The 12797-nt window shown below is 39.5% G+C and overlaps 1 protein-coding gene across 6 annotated transcripts in view; it reads right to left on the reverse strand.

The window, feature by feature from the left end:
* Nucleotides 1-520: 520 nt before the first annotated feature.
* Nucleotides 521-12797, reverse strand: part of fgf13a (fibroblast growth factor 13a) — a 94748-nt gene continuing 82471 nt past the window's right edge. For all 6 annotated transcript variants that reach the window (XM_051421042.1, XM_051421045.1, XM_051421041.1 and 3 more), the window contains 2 exons: nucleotides 8064-8262; nucleotides 521-2493 (listed from right to left, as the gene is read on the reverse strand). In XM_051421042.1, coding sequence (XP_051277002.1) covers nucleotides 2357-2493; nucleotides 8064-8262 — 336 coding nt within the window. In that variant the 3' untranslated portion in view covers nucleotides 521-2356. The remainder of the gene's footprint in view (nucleotides 2494-8063; nucleotides 8263-12797) is intronic.

A 12797-nucleotide genomic window follows, 5' to 3' on the forward strand; every position in this document is an offset into this window, starting at 1 on the left:
GTCAGTCTATAAGCAAAACGTTTGCCATCAGAAACACTCTCGGCCTTGGCTCCAGGTTATCCATCCCGAGGGGTAAACGTAATGTTTTTCCTGCATGCCTCTACGATGTGTAACATTAGACAGCCTGCTGCATGTTTATTGGCACACTGACGCTGATGAGATATACCCCTTAAGTATCTAAATGTGGTACCGAATGACAAAATATTTTTCGATACTTGGTTCTCAGTTCGGATGGTACCATAAAAGTATCAAAGTTCGGGACCCAGCCCTACCTAAACATGATTTACTTTTTTCCTTCTGACAAAAGTTATCATATATCTTCCCAAAAGATAAGAGTGATCTTGCTTACTTAGTGACGTTGTTTGCTTGTCCACGTCAACTTTGAGGCAATTTAAGATATATCCCAATATATATATATCCCGAATTTCCACAAACCTCTCTGTAATTGAGGTTGGAATACACAGATCATGTCGAGTACAAAATAAGGTAACTGAGAGGACAAAGAAGAAAGTCTCACACGTTTTAAAAGTAAATCTTAATATAAACATTTTATTCAGTGCATTTTTGTGTATACAACAAATAATAAACAACTGGAAGTTATCAGGCAGCCACAATGTCTGCCTGTAAATGTTGTTTTATCAGATTTAGCCTGGTAGATTGGAACACATGATCCAACATGGGTTAATACACATAGCCTACATCATGCAGCTCTAGACCAGAATTTCCCTGCTTTCTCCCATGCAACAGATAGGTTCACCTAATACAACCTCTGGAGGAAACCAAGAGAAGAAAACCTCCCAGAAGCATGTACCAGGAAGAAGTTATGTAGCGTAAGGGAAGAGTACCTAGCCCACAAAAAGGGTCCTTTTTGTACATAATTGTGTTTGTACATGCCCTGTGCAAGAAAGGGAAGATGTTCATTTTTGTATGTTTTTTTCTTTTTTTTTTCACTTTTACAAATATGACGTGTCCTATAAAATGTTAAGCCACCTAAAAGTCCACAGTATTCTTTTTTTAAATATAGAAAATATTGTCACCACAATAAGTTACTCAAACACATAACAAGCATCCTGGGAAAGGGCTTGCACCATATTCTTATGGTGAACTGTGTCAGTCAGTATAAGTCGACAAAAAAGGATGGCGGAGGGGAAGAAGTATGACACAAGCACAGAGAGAGGAAACAAATCACGAGGACAAGAGACGGAGACATTGTGACACAGTGGTAACAGAAGGGAATGGGGACACATACTAGTCGTTTTAGACCTCGGCCGTCGAGCATATCAGCAAAAAGCACAACATCAAGCACGCTGCCAACTTCAAAGTGTTTAAAATCACTTCCTTTGTCCATTGTTCCTTTTTTCCACAAAATCTTTGCTTTTTTTCATCAAAAATGTACAATGAAAAAAAAAAATTTCCAGCTTTGCCTTTCTACTGGCTTGGTTTTCAGCGGCTTAAAGGGACACTCTTTCGTTCCGTCTTTGGTTTGCTGGAACCCCTTTCAATGATGAAACAGGAACAAAAATACAAATACTGAACAATGGTAAGGGAAGAGAACAAGAGGGGACAAAAACAAAACCAGTTATCAAATAAACAGCTCTCAGCTAATTCAGAAAATTAGCAAACAACCAAGGTGCAGCTGTGGCATTTCTGAAAGGAAACAAAAACTGCAAGAGAGCCACGCTGTCCCTTTTTTATATTTCAGGTCAGCTGAACATAGGCTTCATTTTCCCATGCTAGAGAGCTCAGTCTCTGAGCGTGTGCACTAGGACGCAGGAGAGCTACCTTCTGGCTGGCCACAATCCCAGCAGCACTAGGCTGTGCCATACCAGGTAGTTTATAGGCTTTGTATTCACAGAAGCATGGATGAGACAGAGATCAGGGCTTTGTACTGTACCACTGCAGCCTTGTAGACCAGCGCCATTACTGGCTGCCCTGAATGCCTACACGTCTAACTTCCTGTCCCTGTCTGACAGATGCACGAGTGCTTGGTGTCTACATGACCTAAGAAAAGTTGTTGTCCACAGGAAATAAAAAAAAAAAGATAACGATGAGCTAACTGGTATGTGATCATCACCAAAAAAGAGTGATCTAGGTAATAAATGATAAATCTCAAGCCCAAAACAAAATGTTTAATTTAGTCCAGAATGATTTATGTGCTGTTAAGTGTCTTACTATTAATGCTGTTTTGATGATGATTTATCAGGATGGTATCTAACAGTTTTTTTTATTGATGGTGTGGTTTTGTTGTTGTAGCTAGTCCTGAACCGCTGATCGGTAAGAGAAGTCTGCTTGGATTCACGCTCTGCTGGAGGTAAGGTTTCGTGGTTCGGCCCCAGGCCTGGATTCGGCTACCGGGCTACGTTGACTCATTCTGGCTCACGGCTTTGCCTCCGTTGAGTACAGCCGAGGCACTCCGACTCTTGGTGGGTGTGCCACTGCCGGAGCGGGAGAACTCTGTCAGGTCATGGAGGGATGGCTCTCTGTACATTGCCACTAAGGAAACACAAAGTAAATGAGAATCAGACAAACTGTCAGTATACATTAAACAAGAAACAACAGAAAAAAGGACCTGTGGTAACACTTTATAATGAGTACACACTATTAAGCATTAGTTAAGCATGAATAAATACTGAATTCATCATTTATAACACATGAATACACATTAGTATGTAGTTTATAAACACAGTTAAAAATGTTTTATTCATCATTGATAAGCACATTAGTTATGGATTAGTAAATACTGAAGTCATCATTTATAAAGCATGATTCTGCTGTAAATAGTCATTACTATGTGGTTTATAATCACAGTTATAAATGTTTTACTCTTCATTGTACTGTACATTTCTGCATGCACTTGCACATCCACTATTCAGACATGTATTAATGATTAGTGACTGTGTAAGCAGATGTTCTATAAAACTCACAACAAATTCATTTTCTAATGATGGCCTATAAACAGTTATTAATGCAGGAATTCACAGTTACAAAGCACTTACTACTCATTAATTAAGTATTTTGCACAAGCTTATCTAAAGTGAGCACTATTTATGGCTTATTAAGGATTTACAAATGAGATATAAAGGCTGACAATGCCTCGAGACTCACAAATTGTTCAGTTATCTTAACAGACGAAGGAGAGACACAACACAAAGGGATATAGAACATATTGTATTGATATTTACTGCAACTTCCCAACATATTGTATGAAGACGAACAAGGGTGGTTTATGAAGACATGCTATTGTTGTGATCTTATCTGTTTGGGACGTGTACGTTGAGCTCCCGCTCTCAGCACGTCATCAACGTGATGACGTGCTGAGAGCGGGATGTTACGTCATATTTACGTTAGCTCTCAGAAGTTTCTGACAGTGCAGCCAAGACGAGCATGGAGAAGCACATTGGAGTCGGCGGCCGTCAGCGGCTCTAGAGGAGAGTATGTGTCTTTGTTTGGTAGCACACATTATGGTTGAAAGATAACGTTAGCTTGTCACTAACGTTACCGACCCGCCCGCTGCTAGGCACTCACCTCGCCCGGCTAGACGAGACTAGGCTAGGTCGGCTTAGCCACCGCGGGCGGGTCGGTAACGTTAGTAACGTTAGTAACGTCAGTCGTTAGTGACAAGTGACAAGCTAACGTTAACTTTCAACCATAATGTGTGCTACCAAACAAAGACACATACTCTCCTCTAGAGCCGCTGACGGCCGCCGACTCCAATGTGCTTCTCCATGCTCGTCTTGGCTGCACTGTCAGAAACTTCTGAGAGCTAACGTAAATATGACGTAACATCCCGCTCTCAGCACGTCATCACGTTGATGACGTGCTGAGAGCGGGAGCTCAACGTACACGTCCCAAACAGATAAGATCACAACAATAGCATGTCTTCATAAACCACCCTTGTTCGTCTTCATACAATATGTTGGGAAGTTGCAGTAAATATCAATACAATATGTTCTATATCCCTTTGTGTTGTGTCTCTCCTTCGTCTGTTAAGATAACTGAACAATTTGTGAGTCTCGAGGCATTGTCAGCCTTTATATCTCATTTGTAAATCCTTAATAAGCCATAAATAGTGCTCACTTTAGATAAGCTTGTGCAAAATACTTAATTAATGAGTAGTAAGTGCTTTGTAACTGTGAATTCCTGCATTAATAACTGTTTATAGGCCATCATTAGAAAATGAATTTGTTGTGAGTTTTATAGAACATCTGCTTACACAGTCACTAATCATTAATACATGTCTGAATAGTGGATGTGCAAGTGCATGCAGAAATGTACAGTACAATGAAGAGTAAAACATTTATAACTGTGATTATAAACCACATAGTAATGACTATTTACAGCAGAGTCATGCTTTATAAATGATCAATTCAGTATTTACTAATCCATAACTAATCTGCTTATCAATGATAAATAAAACATTTTTAACTGTGTTTATAAACTACATACTAATGTGTATTCATGCGTTATAAATGATGAATTCAGTATTTATTCATGCTTAACTAATGCTTAATAGTGTGTACTCATTATAAAGTGTTACCGGACCGGTTATTTGTAGTGTACAGATGGCTATAAAAAAAAATGTTTAGTAGGACTGCACTCTGGTTTGGTTTTTAGAATAGGTTGTGTGATGGTATAATATGAAATCTTACTTATAGCTCCCTGCAAACAGCTAAATTAAGAGATCACAGCAGACCAGGTTGGAGCTGAAGTAAAAAAAAAAAAAAAACCTATATTCACAGCATGGCATTATAAATTCAGGAGTTGCTAGTGCTTTAGCTTTGCTGTGTATGCAGCATTGGCTCAATCTGCATCTCATCAGCCGCTTTTCAGAAGAAATATCAGTAATCTGAGGTTCACAGTCTTTGGTTTCAGGATGTTGTGAACATCCTTCTGCCAAGGATGCTATTTGATGTTCATTCCTAAGGGAGTCTGTCGCTGAAACAGCAAACCCAGTCCTTCAGACACTTTACTTAGCCCAGCATTTTTTTGTTACAGCAGCAATCCAAAGACCATCCTTATTCACATAAATCAATGGCAGGGTTTCACAGGAAAACTGCTGATGATTGGCTCCAGTCTTGTTAGTGACAGTATTGTATGATTTACAATGTTGGGCGACGGCTTCATTTTTAAACATTAATCTCCAATAATAACTCTATCTTGGCATTTTTCACATTCCTCCACACAAATCTCTAGTGTTTCAGTGACACATGTATGGAGCCATTATTGTAGCAAAACTATTTACAAATGTGAGTGAAGAGTTGTCTAACTGTGTCTCAGTCCGTGTGTGTGTGTGTGTGTGTGTGTGTGTGTGTGTGTGTGCGTGTGTGTGTGTGTGTGTAATCACATTTATAAAATGTGTAAAAGAATCTTTACACGTTTTCAGATTTGTTCACACATTTTCTGATCCATGTACGCATCTACAGATTTGTCTACTTATTTACAAATCTCAATACATTTGCAAATCTGAATACAGATTTGTATTTATTTTTAAGTATTTTTTTTACACCTTTACACACAAATTCTGAACACACATTTGCAGATTCCTGTACACATTCACAAATCTCAATACACATTTACACGTCTGATTATGCACACACGGATTAAGATACAGTTACACAACTCTCCACTCACATTTGTAAATAATTTTTCTACAATAATGGCTCCATGCACATGCCACTTGACAGAATACACACTGTCCTGATAAAAGCAGCTCTTTGTGGTTTGCATCAAGACTTTCAGGAAAAATTGTAAGAGGATTTTCCTGTTTGGGTTTGAATGACGTGAGCTGAACTTGCTTCATCCAGAGGAAGACAGAATGAGAGGCTGTGGGCTGAGACTCACAGACTGGAACCAGAAGAGCAGTGAGTAATGGCTGGAAGAGATGCCATTGCCAATGCAGAGACAGCTTCTTAATTGGTGCCCTGTAACACCACTGCCTCTGAATCTTTATGAGCTGCTGGAACAAATTCTCCTTTATTTTTCTTTCTCTCTTTCCCTTGCAAAGCCCTTTCCAAACGACTTGCTACATTTGAAATTTAAATGATGTAAAATATTTAGTAAATATTGTGCATTACTGGGTAATTTAAAGTTTGTGCCAAAGGAGGAGAATGTCTTACATCTTTGGGTATTACAAGAAACGTATTTATAAAAAAACATTTTCTCATTTTGGATTTGCTGTTGGACCTCAAATACTATATTTCTTGTTCATAAAATACACCAAAGGCAGCTGACGGCAATGCTTGTTGGAATCTGTCAGAATTACTGTCTTAACCAGCCTTTGTCTTTCCTTGTTATTCTAATTTTCTTTTTCTCAGTATTCTTCTTTCAGCATAAAGCAAGGCTATCCTTCTTTGACTATTGCACTTAAATGTGTTTGAGCCCTCCTGGAATGCCCGTTAAATGCAAGTGAAAAGCTATTATAGTGATCTCAGAGGCCAGACATACATTCTTAATCAGATGCTGGCATGGCAAATAGAAAAAAATAAGAATTAGGTTCAAAATAGGAATATCCAACACTGCAATCACTACTGGGTATCTGAAAATTTAATCCCACATTACTAAGATAGTTTACACACAAATGTGTATCATCTACAACTTTTACTGTCTGGTGTGAAGAGGATGTATCTGGCCAGGAATATTGTATCTTTTAATTGCAGTTTTGTGGCTTGATTTCTAATTAAAATGATAAAAGATTCTTTAAAGAATCTTTAATAATAAAGTAGAATTATCACTTGTATAAGCTTTGTATAAGTAACATTCATGGCAGAGCTTAATATATTGATATTGATATATATTAATATATTGATATCAAAGTACATATACTTTTAATTATTTATGATAAAATACTGTGTCTGGTTCTTCATACAGTCAATTTGTTAGACTGCACTTGATTATCCTTTCACGCAGTTACTCTGAACCCCAGTAATAATTTGACAGTGCTAGTAGGCATGTTAACGTGCGCACACACAAAAGAAAAAAGTGAAACTATAAAAAGAGCCATATGTGACAGATCCAAACCATGAAACTACTCAGTAATCAACAATTTAAAGAAACTGCCCTCTTTTCGTCATTGTTTGAGTTTTTGTGCTGCAAGCCTTTTATTTCTTACTGACAGAAAAAGAGTGCTCTTCTTTTATCCCACTGAAGTGAAAACAGACTCTTTCTCTGTCTCCTCTCTGTTGACAGGTAAATCTGTGTCTTGTTGAAGATGAAAGGACTGTGGCCTTTTCAACAGAGAGAACAGAAACATTTCTCTCTCTCTCTCCTCCCTGTTTCCTCTGTTCTTCACAGCCACACACATAGCCTGCATAGGTGGGGTTCTCTGTGACTTTACTGTACTGAAAGTAAAGCCTGGGGTGCTACTATTCAAAGCATTTAAACATATTGTTCCTGCTGCTTCTGGTCACAGACAATGGCTCAGCCTCCTTCTGCACTGTCTGCAGCAGAGTGTGACCAGCTAGTGGAAGCTGCTGAATAGGTCCATGCCAGAATCTCTAAAGCGAATGCTAGATGGCAGAGGGTCATGTAGAAAGCAGCTTTTTTAGTCTCTAGTGAAAGAATATCCACATGGCCTGAAAGTATAAAGAAAATGGGGACATTTAATCAGGGAGAAGATAATGGCTTTATTGTGAACAACAAACCCATTACCAAATAGAAAAGTGACATTGCTGAATAACCAAAAACTTTCTTAATAGATTGTGTAGTTACATCAATTTTATCCCCGGTGCCAAGCATAGCGCTTATAGCTGCCGGTATACTCCGTCAGTGCTGCTGGTCGGATACCTTTCCGACATCGGATTGGGTGGGCCGTGTCCATTTATGTATCTTTTCAAAATGATATGATATTCACACCCAATTCACGACCAAAAGGCCAGCTGTGGGGTGGTGAGAAAAGAGCCAGAGTTTGAAATTCTCTCTTTTGCTCTTTTTTTCATTCTGGGAGAGAATGTATGTTATTCTCATTTTTAAAGGATATTGCGTCTTCCCTATGTCTTCCTATGGCTGGCTTTTCATTTCGCCAATGTTGAAGAGTAAAATGTGGAAGAGGATTTTGGCAGGCTTACCTTTTAGAGGTTTGGGAAGGAAGTGGGCTGCTGGCTTGTTCTTCTTGACATGGTTCCCCTTCATGATTTCTCCTTCCTTGTTCAGACCGAGGTACCAGCCCCTGCCCGACTGCTGCTGCCGGTATATCATGGAGGAGTATGTCACATAATAGTTCTCAAACACGGACTCCTTGAATTTGCACTCTGGCGTAAAGTGTTCCTGTGGGAGAGGGGAGAAGCAGATGCAGTGTATAGTAGTCGTTGGGTCATTGACAAGGTCTCAAGAGTCTTTGACGTCCTGGTATGAACAGAAGCAGCTGAAATGCAACAGTTCATTACTTAACTGCAACTTAATAACAATACATAGCGCTGCCTGTCTGACATACACTTGGGTACGAAGAGGCCCAAGCCTCTGCTTTAAACTTTTGTCTCTTGAGAATCTTCGGAATCTATTTATTCCATTTACTGTAGTGAATAATGTAGCACTTTATAGCATAGATAACAGTGATATGACAGATACAGAGGAGCATTAATAAAACATACGGGTGAATAAAGAGTATATTCTCATTTTGCTCCTAGCTGTTAATTATGTATGTGCAGTTCATTGTCTTTTAGAGTATTGTCTGCTGTATTAAAGATTTTGTTGAACATGATAATGTTTTATGTATTATTAGTACTGACTTTTTTAAACTACAAAAAAAATTGAAATGCTTTCACAAGGTGGCTTTAATAGTTTAATATACAGTCTGTGTGCACTTGTAGTGCATGAAAGGTGTGTGTTCTCCACCTATCGTTTTATGTTATCCGGGTTCCTCCTTATCTCTTTCACTAATGAACTGGCAGTGGGGAACCTCCTTAGAGACATGAGATTTTGTTGTTCATCTTCCGGACTCCATACTGTGCTTATTCATTCCTCCTTCTGTTTGGTTCCAGTGTCTATAGGGCTTTTGGCCATTAACAGTGTGGCTGAGGTTTACGTTCTCTGTGGCGTGATTTTGTGTGCGTGTGTGTAGGCACGAGCATATATGTGTGTGTGTGTGTGTGTGTGTGTGTGTGTATGTTTGTCTCAGTGTGTGTGTTTGTCCAATTTGTAGAGCTACTTGAGCAGTGAGTCTACAAAACAGTGTCTAATCAGTTAGAAGACTATTTCCCCTGAGAGAGATCGAAGGACAGTGCGTGAGGGAAAGACAACTAAAGACAAGTGAAGCTAGTCGTCAGCGAATGGTTCTTGCTGTGCTTTTACATTTTCTTCTAAGGACAATTTGCCTGCAAATGAAAATCCATATAATATTTGCAAACACGACCACAACACTCAGTTAGAATAACCAAAGGGTCAAACTCACAATGAGTTTTAAAAAGTGAGCTTTCATAGAGGTATACACAGAACCTATCCCAGTTAAAAAAAACATCACTTTGGTGGGTGTCACTAGTGAGAGTGATGACGTGTCCCCAGGGCCAAAGACCCGCTGTGAGATCATGACAAACAACATGTCACTACCAGACAAGGAGTCATCTATAACAGCTTCTGTTTTTTTAACACTTCCACAGCGTCATTCTTCATGTGCAGCGCTAACGGGACTTCAAAAGACTGAATGAGGTTCATGTCTGGTGATGTGCTTTGCTCAGCTATTGATGCTTTTGTAGACGTTGCAGCTAAAACATACAAATGCTATGTAATGTAAAAGAAGTAAACTGTAATGGGTTGGCTTGTTGAGCGTGATAAAAGAGCAATCTAGTATACTACCATACTGTATTGTGCCCTTTGTCACACTCAACCACAGAACCCATTCCAGACACAAAACCCAGACCCACCTACAGTAACTGACAACCACACTCATTCATCATCCCCTCTGACTGATCTCACCTTCTCAGACCAAACTAGAAAAAACTCTCCAACAGAAACAAAGTTGAATTCACAGGAAGCTAGTGACGTATCACCTCAATGGGATACATCCTGTTGGCTCAGCCCTGGTTCTCAGTTAAGCTGCGACATCACAGGGGCACCAAACACTCCATTTGAATAAATGTTAAGCCCACCAGGAGGCCTGCAGAACCAGCTGGGAGCTTACAGTCTTACGGTTCAGTAAGAAATTAGTCTCCGGTTCTTATTTCGGACAAGAGTGTTCAAACCGTAAAGACAAGAAAACCTGAGGGACTGCACTCTGCACCTCTGTTTATGCAGGCACAAGAAGGTTTATAGTACGTTCAGGGTCTTTCTGAGCTTGATAAACACTAGTTTATTATGGTATGTAATTAACATTTCAGTCTGTAAGAGCATCAATCAGAACTTAAGGTCTGTGATCTGTTTATGTAGGTATAGGGTCTATTTAAGGGGTTACGCAAACCCTTTAACCAAATACAGTAGCTGAATAAGTCCATTACTGAAAGATTACTGCTGTTTTACTGCTAGGTCTTAGGGATGCAAGACATTTTCCATGACAGACAGCAGTTTGTGCAGCTTCCTCCTCTTCAAACTGTTAACAGCTCCAGTAGTTTGAGCACCGACCAAGTGTTTTTGATCAGTGTATTCAGTTTGTTTGCAACACCACCTCTGTTGCTTCTGTTCCAGCAGAGTGTAGCAATATTGCACTCACAACAACAGAGAGGAAAAAGATTTGCAATGTCTTGCTGCACATATTAAAGGAACTAATCTTCCTTAAAAAAATTAAGATGACATTCGGCCCTTCCCATAGGCAACTCTGCATTGTCCTTCCAGTCCAGTGTATTTTGAAGATGGACTTCTAAGGTTATTGTACCCCTCAAGTTATTGCATGATTGATAGAAAAATACTGTAAAGCAGTATGTATACTGTAATTGATGTATCTAAGGTTTCCTCCCTCCTATCCTCTCTACTTATTTACATGTCAGATATGTTGTCTATTTTGTCGCTGTCTTATTCCATCTTGTTAATTTTTTGACTGTTCACCACCCTCAGTACCTCAATGTCTTCTGTCTTTCTTGTTGCCAGACTGATAAGCCGCAGCAGTCTTAGAAAGGCTTGGTAGCATCCATCTCAGTTATGCACGAGCAGCAACTGAAAGCTAAACAACGGACTGCTCAGTTCTCGAGCCAGAAGTTCTGTTCTACCTCTAATAATGAGCTTATGTGGATTTGGCTGGTTACACTTGCCCTGGAGAAGAATAAGAGTCTATTGATAAACAGACGCATACAGCTAGATACAGGCACATTTAGAGCCAAGATGGAGGAGAGGCTGCTCGCTGGTGCTGCCATATTGGAGTGGGTCTGTGGACAACAGGCTCGCCCAGACCGACACAAGGAGGGGCCAAAATGGCAGGGGATCCCCACTTCTATTCTAACAGGACTGCGATAGACAGAAACATTCAGATCCTTTTGAATGGGCTCCAGTAGCGTCTCCTTCAGTCAATAGCATATCCTATTGTTCACTGAAACCAATCTCCAAGTGAAAAAATCTCACATCACTTTAATCACGACTTCAGTGCCAGATGGAGCGAGAGGAGATCACTTTAGAAATAAAAAGCAGGACACTATCTGCATAGAAATAATATCAGTCGTGTCATCTCCCTCCCCCCCAGGTCTCTATGGTGGTTGGCTAAATGGACTTTTAATGATCCCATTACACTACATGGGCTTTTCCTTGAAATATGCAACTAAGTCCTTGTCCAAACGATGCACAGCTGGCCACCTCACTTACACAGGACAAGCTTTTTTGAACAAATAAATAACTAAATAAATATAAATATTACAGCATTGACTTAGTGTACACGACACTGTTAGGAGCTTTGGACAAGCTGCATACATACCTTGGTGAAAGTCTGTCAGTTGTTTCTTGAGAAATTTTGTTTAAAAGTTGTGTTGCTTGTCTTTTTTAGGAATAGAAAAGACAAAATTCACAGTCTGTCTCTATTCACTCCTGTTTTGTAAAGCATCTGTGTGTGGGATGAGCAGTGTTTTTCATTTAACTTTATAGACCTCTCAGTCTTAACCCATGCTGTTAGACCTGCCTAGTATATGGGAGAAAAAAAGTGAACAAGAGGACAGAGGAGTGAAAGCTTTAGTGTATTTTATTCATATCCTATACCAGTTTATTTTTTGAACCAACGGGCCAACAGTGAAAACTAGTTTCACCTACTTCTGAACATTATTTCAGATCAATGTTAGGGTTTGTTGGTATACATATGTAGGGTGTTTTACGTGTGTGTATGAGGAGAGCTTTTTTTCACTCAGATGCTGGGCCAGTAATTCTAGGACTTTTTTATTGTTTTCAAAATGACCGCATCCATACTTCATTTTATCAGTCATTACCTTAAAGAAAAAAAATATGAGAGATTAACAGGACATCTGGATTTATCTTATCTGAATCACATCTAGGGCTGTCACAATAACCGCATGGCCACAAAACTGCAGAGTCATGTGATGTCTACTACAGGGTTGAGCTCATTACCATCATCATCGGCAAATTGTTTGTAGGGTCAGTCTCATTCCATTGCGCGATGCGTTTGAGATCAGAGCTGTCCCACACGCAAAGACCCGCCCTACCTTGCCTCTAGTTGGTTGACAAGTCAGGAACACAGCCTCTAATTGGTTAACAGACTCAACCCAAAGCATCATGGGATTGACAGTGGACGGCTAACAACATTTTAACAACAACAATAACACGGTATGTTGCTTTTTTCACCTCAGTAAGATAAATCCATACCCTTACAGCCCTAATCACAGCTTTAAATTGAACTTTGTTAGGGCACAAAAAGGTTTGCCTAAGAAATTCCTTCCTTC

The sequence above is a fragment of the Dicentrarchus labrax genome, unplaced genomic scaffold (genome assembly GCF_905237075.1).
Source record: "Dicentrarchus labrax unplaced genomic scaffold, dlabrax2021, whole genome shotgun sequence".
Classification (NCBI taxonomy): domain Eukaryota; kingdom Metazoa; phylum Chordata; class Actinopteri; family Moronidae; genus Dicentrarchus; species Dicentrarchus labrax.